Here is a 22,257-nt window from a genome sequence, read left to right as displayed (position 1 = left end):
TTTGTTTTCTTCTGTGAGATTTGTTTTCACACTTCACCTTCTCAAGATCGTTATTTCTAAAAGGCAGACATGTAGTAGGCTGAAATACTCAACAGAACAACAACAAGCAAGTTACTCAGCTTTTCACACAATCTGCCAGATCTGTTATGTGCACAGAAGTATTTGTGATTGTTAGATTAGTGGAATCAGAAACAGATGACTGGTTCTGGAGTGGATATTAACAGAAAAAGATCATTACTTCATTTCTCCTCACTTTTATTATTTCACTAATTCTTTTCCTTGCCAAATAGCCATAATTATGCTTGAGTAGACTGAAGAATAAAGTTGTGATACTGAGAGGTTTAACAGAAGGTGTGTGCTAAGCCGGAACTAAATGATTTATACAAATTAGTTGTTTTAAAAAATGTAGAAAGACATTAAAAAGAACCATGATTGACAGCATGAGGTGTCTACACAAAAGTATTTCTAATACTTTTGTACATTTATTACCCTGCATTAATTAAGATTTGAAACTCATAGATACGTTTGGGTAAGTAGTTCCAGTTCAATGCTTCCACCTGTGGGGATGCAGTTTAGAAATAATTTTGGATTTCCCATCGTACCTCAACTTGCTAAGCAATAAACTGAGTGGCACAGTTCCAGTAATGGCCAGATCCATTTATTGACATGTGCTTTAAAAAGGGGTGTTGAAACCACATCCACTCCTGTGTAAGATGAATGTGTGTGCATGTGAAGTGATAACCCTTTGGCATTGATTACAACCCATCACTGGATTCCACTTCCAAAGCTGATACTTCCATAGGGGTCCAGGTGGTGAAATATGATCAAAACTCATACGGTTTTGCTGGATTATGATTTTTTTTACACCTTCAGGGAGAGAGAAAAGGGAAGAAATGTCAATTTTTAGCTAACTGATGCATGGTCTGACATTTTACTAATTATTGCCTTATTCAAATGATATTGTCCATTAACCTTAGAATCATCTTTTTCGGCCAAAAGGAGGCATAGAAAAGTTAATCCACTGAAGCATAGTGTGATTTATCTCTCCACTTCCCTTGATAAGTGCAACTTCCCCTTCCTCCAAGGATGCAGCCCATCGCCATACATCTTGGCACCCATGTCTTTTTTCAACTATTGCTACTTCGCAACTCTGAGTTTCAAAAGTTGAAGTTTACTTGAGTGTTTTTGCCATTCTGTATAATTTTCACTCTCCAACAGTAGTAATGAATCTTCTCTTCTTGCTCCTAAATCATTACACATTGTGGCATCATTGCACAAAAGGATTTGAGTGAAGAAACCCATCAGTGGGAATATGGGGTTGTGAAGGGTACCAATCTACCTTCAGGGTATTGAATCTAAACCATTCAAGAATTTTATCACAAGAGGAGAACTCAGTGGCAGTGACAAACTGTGCATTTTTGGAAACTCTTATCTGTCTTCTATTTACTTGCTTGGCCAGTGAAGATTACTAAACTTCTTCCTGTATCAAATGATCTTTCATACTGTTAGAATTGGCATTTACTACTTGGGCCTCCTCCTTACATTGTTAGTGAGCTGCTTTCCTTGAGCCCTCCTTCCTGTGCCTAACAGCACAACCACATCAAGTTTACAAACTGGAAGCTTTGTGCCCTACGGTTCATCTCAGTGGCAGCACACCTACCTCTGAGTAAGTTGGTCATAGGTTGATCATAACCAGAAGACCATGGCAGCAGTGATTAGGCCATTTGGCCCTTCAGGCCTACACCACTCAACAAGATCATGGCTGAGCTGGTTGTGGTCTGAGGTCCACTTCCCTGTCTGAACGCACTTAAATATTGGCTCCTTATCATTCAAAATTTTTCAATAAGTTTCCACACTTTAACAACCCTTAAAGAAAAATAATTCTCCTTATCTCTGCTTAAAAGAGATACCTCTAAAGTCTCCTCCAAATGATGTCTGTTTCAATAAGATCACCTCTCATTCTTCTAAACTACAAAGGAACTTGACCTGTCCAACCTTTCTAGTAAGATCCCAGGAATGGGTTGAGTGAGCCTTCTCTGAATTTAGAACAAAGAAAAGTACAGCACAGAACAGGCCCTTCAGCCTACAATGTTGTGCTGAGGATTAATCCTTAAGTAAAATAAAATAAAATAACCTTACCTACATACCCCTCAGTTCACTGCTGTCCATGTGTATGTCCAGCAGGCGCTTAAATGTCCCTAATGCCTCTGCTTCCACCACCACCGCTGGCAATGCATTCCATGCATTCACAACTCTCTGCATAAAGAACCAACCTTTGACGTCTCCTCTATACCTTCCTCCTAATATCTTCAAACTACGACCCCTCATGTCAGTCAATCCTGCCCTGAGGAAAAATCTCTGGCTATTGACTCTATCCGTGCTAGTCATTACCTTGTATACCTCAATCAGGTCACCCCTCTTCCTCCTCCTCTCCAGAGAGAAAAGTCCAAGCTTAGTCAACCTCTCTTCATAAGAGAAATCCTCCAGTCCAGGCAGCATTTTGATAAACCTTTTTTGTACCCTCTCCAAAGCCTCTGTATCTTTCCTATACTAGGGCGCCCAGAACTGGACACAATATTCCAAGTGTGGTCTCACCAGGGACTTGTGGAGCTGTAGCAAAACCTTGATCCCCCTGTTAATGAAAGCCACAACACCACATGCTTTCTTAACAACCCTTCTTCTGAACTTCTTCTGAAAGGGATCATCTCTTTTTCAAATAAGCAAGCCAAAACTATACAGTATTCCAGATGTGGTGTCACCACTGACCTACACAGCTGAAGTAAAATTTCCCAATTCTTATTTTCCATTCCCATTGCAATAAACAATATATATGAACATAAATTTGGTACTTATATATAAACTGCTTCTTTATTTATTTACTGCAAGGAATAATTGTCATTTTAGCCAACAAGATAACTGAACAGAATTCAAAACTAATTAATTGGCATAGTCATTACTCTTGACTCTGGCTAAGCAGATATTCCATTAGCAAAAGCACGTCGCCCCTGAAAATCTAGATTTACTCTAACATAATCTCAATGCATCAACCCTCAGAACTATACAAAATATGTTTGATTATTTTACCTTTTTACATCTCTGTAGAATTTTAAAATATTTGCTGGTCATGTTAGAGTCATTGAGTATTATGAAGTGACTTAGAAATTTAAAGACATTTTGTTACCACAATAAGCTGTCTAAACAAGACAAGGTCAAGGGAATAATTGAATAAAAGAATTCCATTTGAACAATCCATTATTTGATCTTCGTTTCAAAATGTTGTCATTTTCTTTGTCCTGCAAGAATTGAATTTTCATCTAATCTGCCTTATTTTGTGTTTGTGCAGGATTTGAGCAGCAGGATTTTAAAAGGAACATTGTTTCTCTTAATGACTTGAAAACTGGAACTGTTTTAACTGGAAGAGTGGAAAATGCTACTCTCTTTGGTGTCTTCGTTGACATTGGTGTTGGTCGATCTGGTCTGATCCCGATTCGGTACATTACAGCAAACAAGCTGCCCGCGACTACAAGACGTCGAAGTCTAGGTCTTGGACCGGGTGAAAGGGTGGAAGTTAAAGTGCTAGAGATTGACCACACAAGAAATCGTATTTCATTGGATCTTATTAGAGTTTTGTAAACAGATCAAATTTCTTTCGTCAAATTCTTAGATTTTTCATTTTTTCCCACCTTGAATTGGTAGAATTCACTGCTATTCCCTCTGATGAATCTTAACTTCTCAGCCCCTTTGTCATGTTGTCACTAATGCTGCAGTGCACAGCATCGTCTCATAATATTTACAGGACTTTTTTTTTTGTTTATCACTTATGTGTTGAAAATTTAAAAATTGATATGAAAAAATGTATTATTTGCAGCGTTTGGCAGTTCAGCATGAATAGCCATCCAAACTTGTGCATGGACACAACTTTACTGACCAGTTTGTATATTTGAGACTATAAGGCTTCAGCAGTATTTCATTCAGTTACCCTAAGATTACACAACTAGCTCTCATCATGTCTGTAATCTGTCCATGTACAAGTGTTTATTGCTTAAAAACTTAACAATGTCATTACCACTCATGTCTGTGGAGCTGATCAAAGCGACTGAATTTAGGCAACAGGCTGCATTGTCAGAATAGTACCACTAGAATTTGATATATTTCACAAACACTGTACAAAAGTCATCCAAATTTTAAAAGTTTCCCTTGATGTCAGCCTTCAGTTTTAATTCAGATAACCGCAGTTACTGTTTCAAGTAGTCACAAATAAAACCAAATTGGATGGTTTTAAGAAATGGTCTTTCCTTCAACATCCTAGTTTTAGTTGATTAATTCTTTTCATAACTGTTTTTGATATACCCAGGCTTAGCTGCAAAAAGCAGCGTCTGTTGTAAATGAACAGCCCCACAAGGGCTAATGTTCAGAATAGTCTTTCTTATTTACATGCTTTACTGAATTAGTGCCTTTTTTTAGACAGTCCGTATAGCTATTTCTGTAGCATATTGTTGTTCCTTGCCTGTTCCTTCAGTTGTTGAGAAATTCACTTGTGTAAAGATTGACGAACAAAAACTGATTTATTTTGATGGTCAGGCGTGTCTATGTATTGTTTGAATCGTGTTTTGAATATGCTTCCATCAGACCAATTTGGATCAATGATTTTGTGGACATTAAACATCTCTGATTTTTGATCATGATTGCGTTTATTCCAGCACCTGGATGACAACCACCTCAGGTTTGGGGTGTTGTAACACAGTGCTCTGGGTTCAAGTCCTACCTCACCCAGAGGTGTGTTATCCCACATTCCAAATGGGTTGATATATAAAAAAACTTTTTCTGATTGAGCTTTGAAATAAATAATTAGACGTCTTGAATCTGATTTTTGGGTTAAAATTGTGTCTTTACTTATATCTGGGAATTTATGCTAAAGGTTATCTACCATCCCTTCTTTGAAAAAGCATTGCTTTAATGTTCAGATTCAATCTTCTGTGGAGTTAGATGCTGTAGAGCACCTGACAACACTGATATGGACTATATTGCTTTGTTGTATCTCATCTGTTGTAAAACTGGGATAAAACGTAGAATCATACAAGATAGAAGAAGCCCTTCAGTCATCGAGTCTGTACCAACTACTCTTAAATCTACACAAGCCGCACTTTCAAGCACTTGGCCTATCCAAATATTTTTTGAAAAATTGTGAGTTTTTTTTGCCTTAGCTACCCTTCCAAGCTGTGCATTACCCTCTGGGTGAAAAGATTTCCTCAAACCCTGTCTAAATTTCTGCCTTTTAGCTCAAAATTATGGCCCATTGTTGATAACCCTTCAGAAAGAGTAACAGCTGCTTTCTACTCACCCTGCCCATGTCCCACATAATCATCATCATCTCAATCAGGTCTCCCCCTCAACATTCTCTATTCTTAAAAAAACACAGTCCAGGTTTATCCAGGCTCTCTTTGTAGCTAAAATGCTCCATCCCAGACAACATCCTGGTGAAACTTCTCTGCAACCCCTCCAGTGCAGTCACATCTCTTCTGAGCTTCCTAGTGTCCTGCCATTCATTAACGGCTAGGATAAGTAGGTACGGTCTTTTCCCTAGGTGGGGGAGTCCAGAACTAGAGGGCATAGGTTTAGGGTGAGTGGGGAAAGATAAAGGGACTTAAGGGGCAGTTTCTTCACACAGAGGGTGGTACATGTATGGAATGAGCTGCCAGAGGAAATGGTAGAGGCTGGTACGGTTACAACATTTAAAGAGCATCTGGATGGGTATATGAATAGGAAGGGTTTAGAGGGATATGGGCCAAATGCTGGCAAATGGGACTAGATTAGGTTAGAATATCTCGTCGGTATGGATGAGTTGGACCCACTGGTCTGTTTCCATGTTGTACATCGCTATGACTCTTAAGGACCCCCTTGTCTCATTCTCATACCTCATTCTCCTTTTATTAAACCCTGTTAAGAATCAATATGCAAGGATTGTCTTGACACTATTGATAAAGTTGGTACTTTGCACAATAGATCCTTTGATAAAACATTACTGAATGGAATTGACTTCTTAGGGCAAATGATTTAATTTATTTATAAAAGAGAACAGACTTCTGGAGTATAACAGAATTATAAAGTTAGTGGTCCTGCAGGAGACAGACCAGGGAGCTAATGTACAAGTCTCCAGAATTATCTATCTCACCAATTGGTTTTCCTTTTTGACAAAGTTTCTCCAAGGAATGCAACCAAAGTCAAGTACATGGGACCACCAGTGAATCATGCGCACAGAAAGGGAGTAAGAAGAGTTGAACAATAGTGTTAGGAGATTCAATAGTTACGGTAACAGTCAGTGACTTTGTGTGACTTCAGCATGCTGAGTTGTCTCCCTGATGACTGGTCAAGGATGTCACTGAGTGGCTGCAGAACATTGTTATGGGTGACTGGTTAAAAATATTTCCAGCTCAGCTTTGAAGATATTTAATAACCCAGTCTCAACAGCCCTCTGGATTAAACAATTCCACAGATTGACAATGCTTGAGAGAGGAAATTCCTTCTCATGTCTATCTCACATGTGTGACCCCTTATTCAGAGATTATGCCTTCTGATCCTGGACTGTCCCCAGAGGGAAAACAACTTCTCTGCATCTATCCTGTCAAGTTCCCTAAGAATCTTGTATGTTTCAATAATGTCACCCTCATTCTTCTATAATCCAATGAATACAGGCCCAACCGACTCAAATTCCTGCCTGGGAGAGAGTCCCTTCCTGCCTGGTAGCAAGCTGATAAAGCATGTCTGGTCTGCCTCCAATGCCAGCGTATACAGACGGTCTGGAGTCATATGTAGGCCAAACCAGGTGAGGAAGCTTAATTTTCTTCCAGAAAGGACATTAGTGTACTAAATGTACTAGCTTCTTATTCTGGATTTTTCATTGAATTAAAAATTTCACCATTTGTATGATTTGAATTAGATTAGACTACTTAGTATGGAAACAGATCCTTCGGCCCAACAAGTCCACACTGACCCGCCGAAGCGCACCCACCCATTCCCCTATATTTACCCATTTTACCTAACACTACGGGCAATTTAGCATGGCCAATTCACCTGACTTGCGCTTCTTTGGAAGGAAACCGGAGCACCCGGAGGAAACCCACGCAAACAATGGGAGAATGTGCAAACTCCACACAGTCGCCTGAGTCGGGAATTGAATCCAGGTCTCTGGCGCTGTGAGGCAGCAGTGCTAACCACTGTGCCGCCCAATTGATTTCCTCAGATCATTAGCTTTGGGTTTTGAAAACATCTAGTGACAATGCCACTATTATATATTACATTTGAGCAAGACTGGAATCGATATCCCTCAAGAAGATTTTTGAGTGCTGTTGAGTAGTTTACGAGCAGTTTGAAAGGAGGGTTGGACCTTCACATGGAATTGAGATTGGAGGAAAACAAAGCTGGTAATGGTCGAAAGACAAGTAAGATGTAAAATTGAAAAGCAACTGAAACAAAGACGAGCATCAAATTTGATCAAAGTTCAAAAAAATGTTAAAAAGGCACAACTCAAGTCTAAGAATCTGAATGAATACAGAATTTGAAATGTTGATAGCACAAATAGAAATAAACCAGTATGAGTTAATTATTATGGGGACATGACTGAGAGATGACAAAAGCTGGGAACTGAAAAATCAAGGATATTTGGCATATAGGAAGAACTGGCAGAAAGGCAAAAGTGACATCATATCCTTACCACAAGCTAAGTTGAAATCCTGGTTCTGTGGGAGTAGTATATTCTCTGCATTAAAACAAGGGATCAATCCTGGTTTAAATAGAGTGCAAGAAAGCAAGTCCGGAGGAGCAGCAGCAGGTATATCTGAAAATGAATTGTCACCTGAGTGCAATTACAACAGTGTAAGTATGTGCCAAACAATATAAGCAGCAAGGGACAAGCAATTTCACAACCAATGGATCAAATCAGATCAAAGATCTACTGAATCCCCACATTTAGTCTTGATGATGAGAGACAATTCAACAACTCACTGGGAGGAGGATCCTCCAATGATACCCTATCCTCAATGATGGGAAGCTCAACAGATAATTGCAAAAGATAGAAGTGGAATATTTGCAGCAATCTTTAGCCAGAAATGTTGAGTGGATGATGCATTGTGACTTCCTCCAAAGGCCCCAGCATCACAGAAGCTAGTCTTAAGCCAATTTGATTCACTCCACATGATATCAAGATCAAGTTAAAGGCACTAGACGAGCAAAGGCTATGGCCCCTGTCAAAATCTGGCAACAGTAATGAAGACATCTGCTTCAGAACTTACCACATCTCTAGCTAAGCTGTTTCAATACAGTTAAAAAATTGGCATCTACCCAACAATGTGGAAAATTACCTAGGTATTGTGTTGCCATAGTCTTACCAGACCATAGGGGCTGCTCTTTCATTAAGGAGAGAAGAGACTGGTGGTGATTTAACCTGAAGGCCACCAGACTTAAGGTGAGGGAAGTAGTTGAGAAGGAGAGTTCTTCGTGGTAACCTCAAACCGGCGTTGGGAATTGAACACATGCTGTTGGCACCACACTGCTCTGTAAACCAACAATCCAGCCAACTGAGTCCAGGTATATCCTATACATAAAAAGCAAGACAAATCAAAACCGGCTAATATCCAGCATCAATCTAGAGTCATAGAGATGTACAGTATGGAAACAGATCCTTCGGTCCAACCTGTCTATGCTGACCAGATATCCCCAACCCAATCTAGTCCCATCTGCCAGCACCCGGCCCATATCCCTCCAAACTCTTCCTATTCATATACCCATCCTGATGCCTTTTAAATGTTGCAATTGTACCAGCCTCCACCATATCCTCTGGCAGCTCATTCCATACACGTACCACCCTTTGTGTGAAAAAGTTGCCCCTTAGATCTCTTTTATGTCTTTCCCCTCTCACCTAAACCTATGCCCTCTAGTTCTGGATTCCCCGACACCAGGGAAAAGACTTTGTCTATTTATCCTATCCATGCCCCTCATGATTTTATAAACCTCTATATGGTCACCCCTCAGCCTCCAATGCTCCAGGGAAAACAACCCCAGCCTGTTCAGCCTCTCCTTATAGCTCAAATCCTCCAACCTTGGTAACATCCTTGTAAATCTTTTCTGAACCCTTTCAAGTTTCACAACATCTTTCCAATAGGAAGAGACCAAAATTACATGCAGTATTCCAACAGTGGCCTAACCAATGACCTGTACAGCCTCAACGTGGCCTCCTAACTCCTGTACTCAATACTCTGACCAATAAAGGAAAGCATACCAAACGACCTCTTCACTATCCTATTTACCTGCGACTCCACCTTCAAGGAGCAATGAACCTGCACTCCAAGGTCTCTTTGTTCAGCAACACACCCGAGGACCTTACCAATAAGATTGGCTTTCCCAAAATGCAGCACCTCTCATTTATCTGAATTAAACTCCATCTGCCACTTCTCAGTCCCATTAGCCCATCTGATCAAGATCCTGTTGTAATTTGAGGTAACCTTCTTCGCTGTCCACTACATCTCCAATTTTGGTGTCATCTGCAAACTGTACCTCTTATGCTCATATCCAAATCATTTATGTAAATGACAAAATGTAGAGGACCCAGCACCAATCCTTGTGGCATTCCACTGGTCACAGGCCTCTAGTCTGAAAAATAACCCTCCACCACCACCCTCTGTCTTCTACCTTTGAGCCACTTGTGTATCCAAATGGCTAGTTCTCCCTGTATTCCGTGAAATCTAACCTTGCTAACCAGTCTCCCATTGGGAACCTTGTTAAATGTCTTACTCACGTCCAAATAGATCACATCTATCGCTCTGCCCTCATCATTCTCTTTATTACTTCTTCAAAAGACTCAATCATGTTTGTGAGACATGATTTCCCACATACAAAGCCATGTTGACTATCGCTAATCAGTCCTTGCCTTTCCAAGTACATGTACATCTTACTCTCAAAGATTCCTTCCAACACCTTTTACTGTTGATCAACAATACTATCAAGTAGTTCCTTTTCAACAATAACCTGCTCACTAATGCTCTGGGTTCTGCTGAATTCATTCAGCTCCTGACTATATTACAGATTTGGTTCAATAGATATTAAGAATTGAATTCCAGAGGTGAGATGGACATTGACTGGCCTAGCTATCAAGGCCTTGTTTGACTGAGTGTGACATTAAGGAGCCTTCGCAAAAATGGAATTGATAGCTATCGGGGGCAAGCTCTCCACTGATTGGAGTCATACTTAGTAAATTGCAAGATGGTTGTGGCTGTTGGAGGTCAGTCATCTCAGCTCCAGGACATTGCTGCAGGAATTCTTCAGGGTACTGTGCTAGGCCTAATCATTGTTTAGCTTTGAAAGTAACCTTCCCTCTGTCCTAAGGTTAGAATTGGGATGTTCACTAATGTTTCAACAATGTCAGCATCATTTGCAACTTCTCAGGCGCTGATGCAGCCTGCAGCAAAATCTGGACAATATCCAGGCTAAGGCTGACTAATAACATTTGCACCACACTAATGGCAGGTAAAGGCCATGTCCTTCCCTCCCTCTTGACATTCCATGGCATTGCCATCACTGAATTCCCCATTAACAAATCCTGATGGTTACCATTGATCAGAAATTGAACTGAATTAGCCATGTAAATACTATGATTATGAGAGCAGGTCAGAAGCTAGGAATCCTAAAGTGAATAAGTCCCCTTCTGACTCGCCAAAACCTACCCATCATCTACATGGTGCAAGTCAGAGGTATGCTCTATTTACGCAGTTGATGGAGTACTCCCCATTTACCCCACAGGTTGAGTACATCTCCAATAATATGCTTGACACCATACAGGATGAAGTAGCCTATGTGATTGTTTGTGGATGGGATTTCATTCACTACCTCCTCCATCAATGCACAGTAGCATCATTGTGTAACAAGAGACACTGCAAATGTCCATAAACGTCCTTTTCAGCTTCTAAACTCTCAACAATGTCCATCTAGAAGGACAAGGGTAGCAGAAGCACAGAAATACCACCACCTGTCAGTTCCCCTCCAGATTACTCACCATCCTGACTTGGAAAAATATCACCTTTCCTTCAGTGTGATTGGGTCAAAAACCTCGAACTTGCTAACAGTACTGTGGGTGAACCTGTACCAAATGGACACAGTGGTTCAAGAATGTAACTCACCTATTCACTCTCAAAGGTAACTAGGGACATTCAATAAATGATGGTTCAGACAGCGATGCTCTCATCCAATGAATGATAAAGGACACTGTTAGTCAGCACCAATAGGCAAAATGCGAAAATCTTTAAGGAATGTGATAACTGGACACCGAGATAATAGTAGAATTATGCAGAGTTAACATAGTTTACAAAAGGGAAATCATGTTTAACAAGCTTAGTTTTTTGGAGATATAATTAGCACAATAGAAATGGGGAAACAGTCTCAAAATAAAGGTTAGACAATTTAGGAGAAATGTCTTTACTCAAAGAATAGTGAATTGTTGGTATCCTCTTTAAGACATTGAGTATGTTCAAGATAGATCAACAGATTTTTAGATATCAAAGACATCGAGTCATGAGGATGACGTAGGAAAATTACATTGAGATAGAAGATTAGCCAAAATATAGTTGAAGGCACACGTTTACTCCAGGTTTCTTTGTTCCTATCAAATAAGCAATTTGCTCAATTTCTCCTAATGGGTACAATTTCCCTGTTCCTGTTTAGAATTAGACAGGACTTGCCCTTTTCAAAATTAAGTGAAAAAATGCTTTCTATTCAAAAAATTGAAAATAAATCCTATAGGGATCATTGTAGTAATTCGGGAAAATAGCAAGAAGAGATGAACTGATGATACAGATAGGAGACTAGAGAATATTACCTCTGCTTCCTCCTTAAACAAGTTAATATTTCTGTACACCAGCAAAAAAAAATCAAACAAAAATGAGATGCCCGGGGCATGCAATTCATAAAGGGTTAAATTAGAGGGGTCAATGTGGTTAATCTGTTTGATGAATCTTCTTTGAAGATTAATTATGACTGGAGCCCTAATCCAAGATGAAGGAAACAAAGCAGATGTGTCAAAGATGAAGGCTGTACCCACCTCAGCTTCAGAATCAAACAGGTTACTGCTGTTGCCAGACTGCCTCCTCTTCTGAAATGCATAATAATTATGGTTTGTGAATTGCATACTCTTTCCCATTCTGAAGTACATACATCCTTACATACCTACCGTTACTGTTTATTAATGGTAGTCTCATCACAAACCACTGGAGCAGGCACACATCCCACATGACAAGTTTATCTTTCAACTCTAATTCTTCTATGATATGTTTGTAGAATTAAAGTTTTGTTTATAATGTGGATTACAAGTTGAATAGACCGCAATACTTTATGGATTTCTAATTAATCTTCCTAGTGTTGAGTCCTAGCTTTTCGTTTGATTCTCAATTTCTGTCCGAAGTGCGTCATGCAAATGTTACTGGCAGAGCAATGCAGGGATCTTGGATTAATGCTCTCGGGACATGAGGCGGAATCACATCATAGCAGCTTCAGGAATTTTAATTCAGCTAATGAATAAATCCGGAATGAAAAGCTATTTTTAGTCATCATGAGTTGAAACCTAAAGAATTGTCGTAAGTTCTGATTCACAAATATTCATTAGGGAGGGAAATCTGGCAAACTGACCTGGTCTGTCCTAGGAAGTCTCTAAGTTTCATCAAAAGATATAACAGAAAATTTCAATAACAGACCAACAGGTATTCATCTAAATACAGTAAATAACAAAGGCACATTGTCCATTTGTTTCTAGGTCCTCACTAATGTCTGGGACATACCAATGTCAAGCACCATCCTGACACCATATACTTTACCCAGAAAGGTACCTCTACAGTCAAAGTTAAAAGCTCCTTCTAAAGACTCTATAGACTGGAACAGCTCCTATGGATCGAGGTTGGTTAATGTAAGAAAAGGAAATAGAGAGAAAAGAGGAAACTAGCCTGATACTGATAGACTGTAGCATTTTTCCTACTATTATAAAGATTTAATAACAGAGTACTTGAAAAACAATAATAGGATTGGACAGAGTCTGCATGGATTTACTAAAGGGAAATCATGCTTGACAAATCTTTTAGAGTTTTTTGAGGATAAAACTAATAAAGTTGACATGGGGGAGCCGCTGGATATGGTTTATTTGGACTTTCAGAAGGCTTTCCATAAGGTCCCATAAGAGATTAACTAATGCACATAGGATTGAGTGTCATTAATGACACAGAGAACTGAGTAGCAGACAGGAAACAAAGAGTCACATTAAAATAGTCTTATTTCGTGTGGCAGCCAGTGATTAGTGGAGTACCACAGGAATCAGTACTTGGAACCCAACTATTCATAATGTATATATGTAATGATTTAGACAAGTCAACTAAACATAATATCTCCAAGTTTGCAGATGACACAAAGCTGAGTAGGAGGTTGAATGTCGTGGAGGATACACAGATGCTTCAGTGTGACTTAAACAAATTGCATCAGTTGGCAAATCTGTGACAGATGAAGGATAATGTGGATAAATAAGAGGTTATCAACTTTGGTAGCAAAAAAGGGGGGGTGCAGTTTATTATCTGAATGGTGAGAGATTGGGAAAAGTAAGGTGCAATAAGACTTGAGTGTTTTATCATGATCATAGAATAGATCATAGAAACCCTACAGTGTGGAAGCAGACCATTCAGCCCATCGAGTCCACACTGCCCCTCCGAAGAGCATCTCGCCCTGACACCTAAAATGGATCAAAGGTTATGGGGTAACAGGTGTTATGGACCAGATCAGACAACTCCAGATATATCAAGGAGATAGCCTGACCGTAACGTTTACCTTAAAGGACAGTGTAAAATGTTGTGTTCCAGATGTAATTCATTTGGTCACACTATTTGGCTTTAAGTTAAACACATTTTATTCTCATACCCAAAGTTCAAACACAAATAAAAGGAAGAAGAATTGGAATAACTTAACTCTATTCAAAAACTTAATAATAGATTATTTAGCTACTAAATAGTAACTGTTCCATTATAGTAACATTCAATAAACACAGCCTTGGCAAAGGCAAATTCAGTAAAATAAATTGTCCCACATGCAATGTTTCCGCAGTCCAGGAGAAAAGAACATCAAGAGAAAATTCAGGCAGACAAACGGAACTTAAGCTTATTGCTGTGGCAGAGAGATATACTGTGTATGGCTTACTCCTGCTCCTATTTCTTATGTTCTTATAGCAGATTACCCAAGCAACTTCAAAACCCCAACTGCTGAAAGTTAAGCTAAGCTAAAACCCAGATTCTATGGGAGCCTGACTCTAACTGTTCATGCTGCTTCTACTTGTTCTAACTTTATTTTTAAAAATGTCAGGGCCTCACAATTTGTTTACATTATTGGCTTGGCAGAGACAACTCCTCATCTCTAGTTCAGCACCTCGCTTCAAAAAAGAACATGAACTAAATGTACCTCTCAAAACTATGGTATTGTCACACAGAGGATTGAATTAGATGATCAGCCATGATTGGCAAACCTGGCTCAAAGGGTCAGTGGCCGACTCCTGCTCCTATTTGCTATGTTTTGATGGTTCCTTTATCACCATCCTTGGACATATGCTGTTCCACAGCAGGTTAGACCCAGCAGAGGCGGTGGCACATTGGTATACAGTCAGAAGGGAATGGTCCTGGGAGTTCTCAGCACTGACTGTAATAACCCACATAACTTTAATGATTTGTGATCAAACATGGACAGGAAAACCTCTTGCTAGTTTCTATATAACACCTTCCCTCAGCTGATGAATCAGTGCTCCTCCATGCTGAACACTACTTGGAGGAAGCAATGAATGTACAGTAGCTAGGCATGAAATCTATTGTTGGTAATGAATATTGAGGCCTGCCACCCAGGGTGTCTCAGTAACACCAGTGCTGAGCTGGCTGGCAATGCTGAAGGACATGTCTGTTGCACTGGCTCTGTAGCAGGTGATGGCCAAGTGGAAAATACCAATTTGGCCTCATTCTCAACAATCTGTCTTTTGCACATGCTTCTGTCCATGACAGTTTTGGTAGGAGTGACCACCACACAGTGTGCTAAGTAAGTCCTGTCTTTGCACTGAGTGTATCCTCCAATACATTGTGTGGTACTGCTGCCATATTAAATTGGATTGATTCAGAACAACTTTAGCAGTTCTGTGAGCCATCATTACTCATAGAATTGGATTCAACCACAAACTGCAGCCTTGTGCCACAGCATAACTTTCATTCTACCATTACTCGCAAGCCTGGGAGGTCAAATCTCATTAGTTGAGCAGGAGTGCGAGATAGAAATGAATTGCTGGTGTGATGAAACCACAATATTAGGCTGTGGGTGATAAATGGTGGAAGCAGTATGTTCTAGGCAAAGCTAAGCAATCCCACAACCAACTTATCAGATCAAAAATCTGCAGTTTTGTCATGTACCTTGATAGATGACTAAACCAGAGGCAAAGCTCCACAAAGACCACCCCCCCCCCTCCCCCCACCACCACCAATTCTCAATGATAGAGGAGCTCAGCATAAAATTGCAGAAAGAAAGTGACTAAAACATTTGCAACCACCCTCAGCCAAAAATACTAAATGGTTGATCCACTTCAGCCTCTTCCTGAGATGCCCAGCATACACAGAAAATGTACAGATAGGAGCAGATGGAGGCCATTCGACCCTAGCATGCCTGCTCTGTCATTCAGTATGATTATTGAGCTCAGTACCCTATTCCCTGCCCTCCCTCCATGTCCTTGATCTCTTTTGTTACAGGACCTAATATCTACCACCATAATGTTTTGGCTTCCGTGGTAATGAATTCCAGAGGCTCACCTTTCTCTGGGTGAAGACATTTCTCCTCATCCCAGTCCTAAAAGGTTTTCCCCTTATCCTTAAGCTTTAACCCCTGGTTCAGGACTCTCTCACCTTTGGGAACATCCTTCCTGCATCTAACCTGTCTAGTCCTATCCTAGAATTTTATAGATTTTGTGCAATCCTCCGATCATTCTTCTAAGCTCTAAGGAATACAATCCGAACTGACTCAATCTCTCTCATACATCAGTTCTGACATCACAGGAATCGATATGGTAAACCTTCGCTTCATTCCCTCCATACCAAGAGTACCCCTCCTCAGATAAAGAGACCAAAACTGGACAGAGTACCCCAGGTGTGACCTCACCAATGCCCTGTGATTCACAGCAAGACATTCTTCTTCTTGAACCCTAATGCTGCCACTATGAAGGCCAATGGCTACAGAATGGCTTCTTTAGTGCCTTCTGCACCTGTAAGCTTACTCTCAGCGGATGGTACAAAGCAAGACAGAGGTCTCATTGATTCTCTATGACTCTATACCTCTTTCTCAATTTACAGCCATTCAAATAACAATCTGCCTTCCCATTTTTAAGCTAAAGTGGATAACTTCACATTTATCCATATTATACTGCATCTGCCATTCATTTGCCCATTCATTCAGCCTGTCTAAATCACACTGTCACGTCTCAGCAGCTTCACCACAGCTCACCCTCCATCAATCTTTGTATCATCTGGAAATTTTGAGATATTACATTTAGCTGAGGATTCTGGGTAATACAAGATGGGAGACAGGAAAAGTTTCTATCTGTAACAGGCTGCTCCTTTTTTGAGGTATTTTAGGTGTTGGAGGTGATTTTATCGAATTCTGGGAGCAGCAATTACTGTTTTATATGTTGTTGCATTGTTTTGGAACTTCAGAGGAAAACAAAGGTCAAAACAACAGCACTTTTAAAAGACAGAGGACCTGACAAAGGAAGCACATGGTGAGGTCAGTGCAGAAGAGAAAGAAAGAGGAAGAAACCCACACTGCTAACGTACACAGCAGTGAACCTCAGAGTCATAGCGATGTACAGCACAGAAACAGACACTTCGGTCCAACTCATCCATGCCGACCAGATATCCCAATCTAATCTGGACCCAATTGCCAGCACCCAGCCCATATCCCTCTAACCCTTCCTAATCATATACCCATCTTTCTTGATTATATGTTTTATTGAGATATGTCTCTTGATTAAAATATAAGCCATACGTATTAATTTTAACCTGGAGCAGTGTTTTGTAGAGGGATAAGACAGTGATATTATCTGGGTCTGTAGATTGAAAGAAGCAGAAATGGTCTTTAGTAGAGTCATATACTCTTCTTGTCGAATGTGGGTGTTTAGGTACTGTTTGTCTGTTACTGAAGATTATATCTGCAATAAATGCGTTGGTTGCGAATCCTATCAGATCGAATCGTATGGTTGGAAAAAAGTTAGAGGCAATGAGGAACTTACAAGGTGTGGTGGATGGCAGTTATAGGAATGGGGAAAAGTCGCAGATACAGAAACACAGATGGGTTAACTCCAGGAAAGGTAAGAGAGCTAGGCAATTAGTGTAAGAGTCTTCCGTGGCTATCCCCATTTGAAGCAAATATGCTGTTTTGGAAAATGTAAGGAATAATGGATTCTCAGGGGAATGTAGCACAAACAGCCAAGTTTCTGGTATTGAGACTGGCTCTAATGCAGTGAGGGGTACGTCAGGTTCCAAGAGGTCGATTGTGTTAGGGGACATTCTAGTCTGAGATACAGATAGATGTTTCTGTGGCCAGCAATGAAAAATCAGAATGGTGTGTTGCTTCCCTGTTGCCAGGATCAAGGATGTCTCAGAGAGGGTGCAGAATGTTCTCAAAGCAGGGGAGGGGAGGGCCCGGCAGGAGGTCATTGTCCACATTGGAACCAACAATAAAGAAAGGGTAAAGGTTGAGATTCTGAAGGGTGATTTCAGAGACTGAGGCAGGAATTTATAAAGGCAATCCTCGAGAATAGTAATATCTGGATTACTCCTGGTGCTATGAGCTAGTGAGGGCAGGAATAGGAGAATAGAGCAGATGAATACATTGCTGAAGAGCTGATGTATGGGAGAACGATTCACATTTTGGACCATTGAAAGCTCTTTTGGGGTAGAAGTGACCTATACAAGAAGGACGGATTGTACTAAATTGGAAGGTAACTAATATGCTGGCAGAGAGATTTGCTAGAGCTGTTCAGGAGGATTTTAACTAGTAAGGTGGTGGAGGGGTGGGACCAGGGAGATAGTGAGGAAAGAGATCAATCTGAGACTGGTACAGTTGAGAACAAAGGCAAGTCAAACAGTCAGGGCAAGCAGGGACAAGGTAGAGAACAAGGTAGGACTGATAAATTAAACTACATTCATTTCAATGCAAGAGGGCATGGTTAGGAACATAGGACTGGGATATCATAGCAATTACAGAAATGTGGCTCAGGGATGGACAGGACTGGCAACTTAATGTTCCAGGATATAAATGCTACAGGGAGGATACAAAGGAAGGCAAGAGAGGAGGGGGAGTGGCGTTTTTGATAAGGGATAGCATTACAGCTGTGCTGAGGGAGGATATTCTCAGAAATCCATCCAAGATGACTATTTGGATGGAACTGAAAAATAAGAAAGCAATGGGATTGCATTATAGACCCCCAAATAGTCAAATGGCAATTGTGAAACAAATTTGTGAAGAGTTGTCTTTAAGAATAATAGGGTGGTTATGGTAGGGAATTCTAACTTTCCAAACATAGACTGGGACTGCCATAGAGTGAAGGGTTTAGATGGAGAGGAATTTGTTAAGTGTGTACAGGACAATTTTCTGATTCAGATTAGAGAAGATGCGAAACTTGACCTACTCTGGGAAATAAGGCAGGGCAGGTGACTGAGGTGTCAGTAGGAAAGCACTTTGGGGCCAATGACCATAATTCTACCAGTTTTAAAATAGTGATGGAAAAGGATAGACCAGATCTAAAAGTTGAAGTTCTAAATAGGAGAAAGGCCAATTTTGACGGTATTAGACAAGAACTTTCAAAAACTGATTGGGAGCAGATGTTCGCAGATAAAGGGACGGCTGAAAAATGGGAAGCCTTCAGAAATGAAATAACGAGAGTGAAGAGAAAGTATATTCCTGCCAGGGTGTAAGGAAAGGATGTTAGATGTAGGGAATGCTGGATGACTAAAGAAATTGAGGGTTTGGTTAAGAAAAAGAAGGAAGCATATCTAAGGCATAGAAGAGTATAAAGGAAGTAAAAAGAGGAGAAAGTGAGGACTGCAGCTGCTGGAGATCAGAGCTGAAAATGTGTTCCTGGAAAAGCGCAGCAGGTCAGGCAGCATCCAAAGAGCAGGAGAATCGACGTTTCGGGCATGAGCCCAAAGAATTCCTGAAGAAGGGCTCATGCCCGAAACGTCGATTCTCCTGCTCTATAAAGGAAGTTGGAATATACTTAAGAGGAAAATCAGGAAGGCAAAAAGGGGACATGAGATAGCTTTGGCAAATAGGGTTAAGGAAAATCCAAAGGGTTTTTACAAATACATTAAGGACAAAAGGGTAACTAGGGAGAGAATATGGCCCTTCAAAGATCAGCAAGACGGCCTTTGTGTGGAGCTGCAGAAAATGGGGGAGATACTAAAGAAGTATTTTGCATCAGTATTTACTGTGGAAAAGGACATGGAAGATATAGAATGTAGGGAAATAGATGGTGACATCTTGAAAAATGTCTATATTACAGAGGAGGAAGTGCTGGATGTCTTGGAATGCATAAAAGTGGATAAATCCCCAGGACCTAATCAGGTGTACCCGAGAACTCTGTGGGAAACTAGGAAAGTGATTGCTGGGCCTCTTGCTGAGATATTTGTATCATCGATAGTCACAGGTAAGGTGCTGGAAGACTGGAGGTTGGCTAACGTGGTAACACTGTTTAAGAAAAATGGTAAGGACAAGCCAGGAAATGTAGACCAGTGACCCTGACATCAGTGGTAGGCAAGTTGTTAGAAGGAATCCTGAGGGACAGGATATAAATGTATTTGGGAAGACAATGACTGATTAGGGATAGTCAACATGGCTTTGTGCATAGGAAATCATGTCTCACAAACTTGATTGAGTTTTTTGAAGAAGTAACAAAGAAGATTGATGAGGACAGAGCAGTAGATGTGATGCATATGGACTTCAGTAAGGCGTTCAACAAGGTTCCCCATGGGAGAATGGTGAGCCAGATTAGATCTCATGAAATATGGGTTCTCATTTGGATATTTGGATACAGAACTGGCTCAAAGGTAGAAGACAGAGGGTGGTGGTAGAGGGTTGTTTTTAAGACTGGAAGCTTCTGACCAGTGGAGTGCCACAAGGATTGGTGCCGGTTCTATTACTTTTCATCATTTATATAAATGATTTGAATGTGAGCATAAGAAGTATAGTTCGTAAGTTTGCAGATGACACCAAAATTGGAGGTGTAGTGGACAGTGAAGAGGGTTACCTCAGATTACATCGGGATCTTGATCAGACAGGCCAATGTCCTGAGAAGTGGCAGGTGGAGTTTAATTTAGACAAATGCGAGGTGCTGCATTTTGGGAAAGCAAACATTAGCAGGACTTAATACACTTAATGGTAAGGTCCGAGGGAGTGTTGCTGAACAAAGAGACCTTGGAGTGCAGGTTCATAGCTCCTTGAAAGTGGAGTCACAGGTAGATAGGATAGGGAAGAAGGTGTTTGGTATGCTTTCCTTTATTGGTCAGAGTATTGAATACAGGAGTTGGGAGGTCATGGTGCAGCTGTACAGGACATTTGATTAGGCTACTGTTGGAATATTGCATGCAATTCTGGTCTCCTTCCTATTGGAAAGATGTTGTGAAACTTGAAAGGGTTCAGAAAAGATTTACAAAAATGTTGCCAGGGTTGGAGGATTTGAGCTATAGGGAGAGGTTGAATAGGCTGGAGCTGTTTTCCTTGGAGTGTCGGAGGCTGAGGGACCTTATACCTTATAGATGTTTACAAAATCATGAGGGACATGGAGAGGATAAATAGACCAAGTCTTTTCCCTGGGGTCGGGGAGTCTCGAACTAGAAGGCATTGGTTAAGTGTGAGAGGGGAAAGATATAATAAAGACCTAAGGGGCAATGTTTTCACGCAGAGGTTGGTACGTGTATGGAATGAGCTGCCAGAGGAAGTGGTGGAGGCTGGTACCATTGCAACATTTAAAAGCCATCAGGATGGGTAAATGAATAGGCAGGGTTTGGAGGGATATGGGCCAGATGCTGGTAGGTGGGATTAGATTGGGTTGGGATATGTGGTCAGCATGGACAGGTTGAACTGAAGGGTTTGTTTCCATGCTGTACATCTCTATGACTCTATCTAAATCTTTAATATATATTGTAATTAGCTTGGGCCGCAGACTGATCTCTGCTGTAGTCACTAGCCACCGCTGCCATTTAGAAAAAGATCCATTTATTTCTACTCTTCATTTCCTGTCTGGTAACCAAATTCCTACCCATCTCAACATACTATTCCCAATCCGATGTGCTTTCATTTGACATATTAATCTCTTATGTGGAACTTTGCCGATAGGCTTCTGAAAGTTCAAATACTGCACATCTACTGCATCCCCGATCATCTCTACTCTGTACATCCAGTAGATTGTCAAAAAAATTTCCCTTTTGTAAATTGATGCTGACTCTGTCTAATTCAATCAATTTTTGAAGTGCTAGACTCTAAAACCCTTGACAATAGTCTTTGGCATTTTCTCGAGTACCAATGTCTGACTCACTCGTCTAAAATTCCGTATTATTTCTTCCTACTTGCTTTTTAAATAGCTACCCTCAATCTATAGATACTGTTCCAGAGTCTAAAAGAGTGTATTGGAAGATAATCATCAAAGGATCTGTTATTTCTGGGGCCCACTTCCTTAAGTACTCTGTGATGTAGATTATCAGGCCCTGGAGATTTATCAGTTTTCAATCCCAGCAACCTCTCCAACACTATTTCTCTCCTAATACTGGTTTGTTTCAGTTCCTGCCTCTCACTAAATTTCTAGTACATTATTCATGTCTTCATTTGTGAAGACTGAAGCAAAGTATGAATTTAGTTCATTGGCCATTTCTTTGTTCTTTCAGTAACATACTAATCCAACAGAGTCAACTTGAACCTCATACCATCGTAGTTTCCCTTATGAAGATTAAATACCCTTATCTTAGAATCAACTATCTCATGCTACACCTTGATGAGAATTCTATCATACTTTCGTCACTCATCCCCAAGGGGTACCCCAAAACTACATTACCAACGATTCATTACATTACACACCAACTCTCAGATGGCTTATTTCTACTTGGTTCCTCAACATCTTGGTCCAGAAAACCATCCCGTATACACCCTAGGAATTCCCCTTCTGTGGTA

General features: G+C 40.5%; 1 protein-coding gene across 1 annotated transcript in view; it reads left to right on the top strand.

The window, feature by feature from the left end:
- srbd1 (S1 RNA binding domain 1) overlaps positions 1 to 4,679 on the top strand; it is a 265,465-nt gene extending 260,786 nt beyond the window's left edge. Inside the window, exon 21 of the mRNA XM_060830869.1 lies at positions 3,344 to 4,679. Within this exon, the coding sequence (XP_060686852.1) occupies positions 3,344 to 3,633 (290 nt within the window). The 3' untranslated portion in view covers positions 3,634 to 4,679. The remainder of the gene's footprint in view (positions 1 to 3,343) is intronic.
- The last annotated feature ends 17,578 nt before the right edge of the window (positions 4,680 to 22,257 follow it).

The sequence above is a fragment of the Hemiscyllium ocellatum genome, chromosome 10, assembly GCF_020745735.1.
Source record: "Hemiscyllium ocellatum isolate sHemOce1 chromosome 10, sHemOce1.pat.X.cur, whole genome shotgun sequence".
Taxonomy (NCBI): domain Eukaryota; kingdom Metazoa; phylum Chordata; class Chondrichthyes; order Orectolobiformes; family Hemiscylliidae; genus Hemiscyllium; species Hemiscyllium ocellatum.
This window is presented reverse-complemented; position numbering and strand designations above follow the sequence as displayed.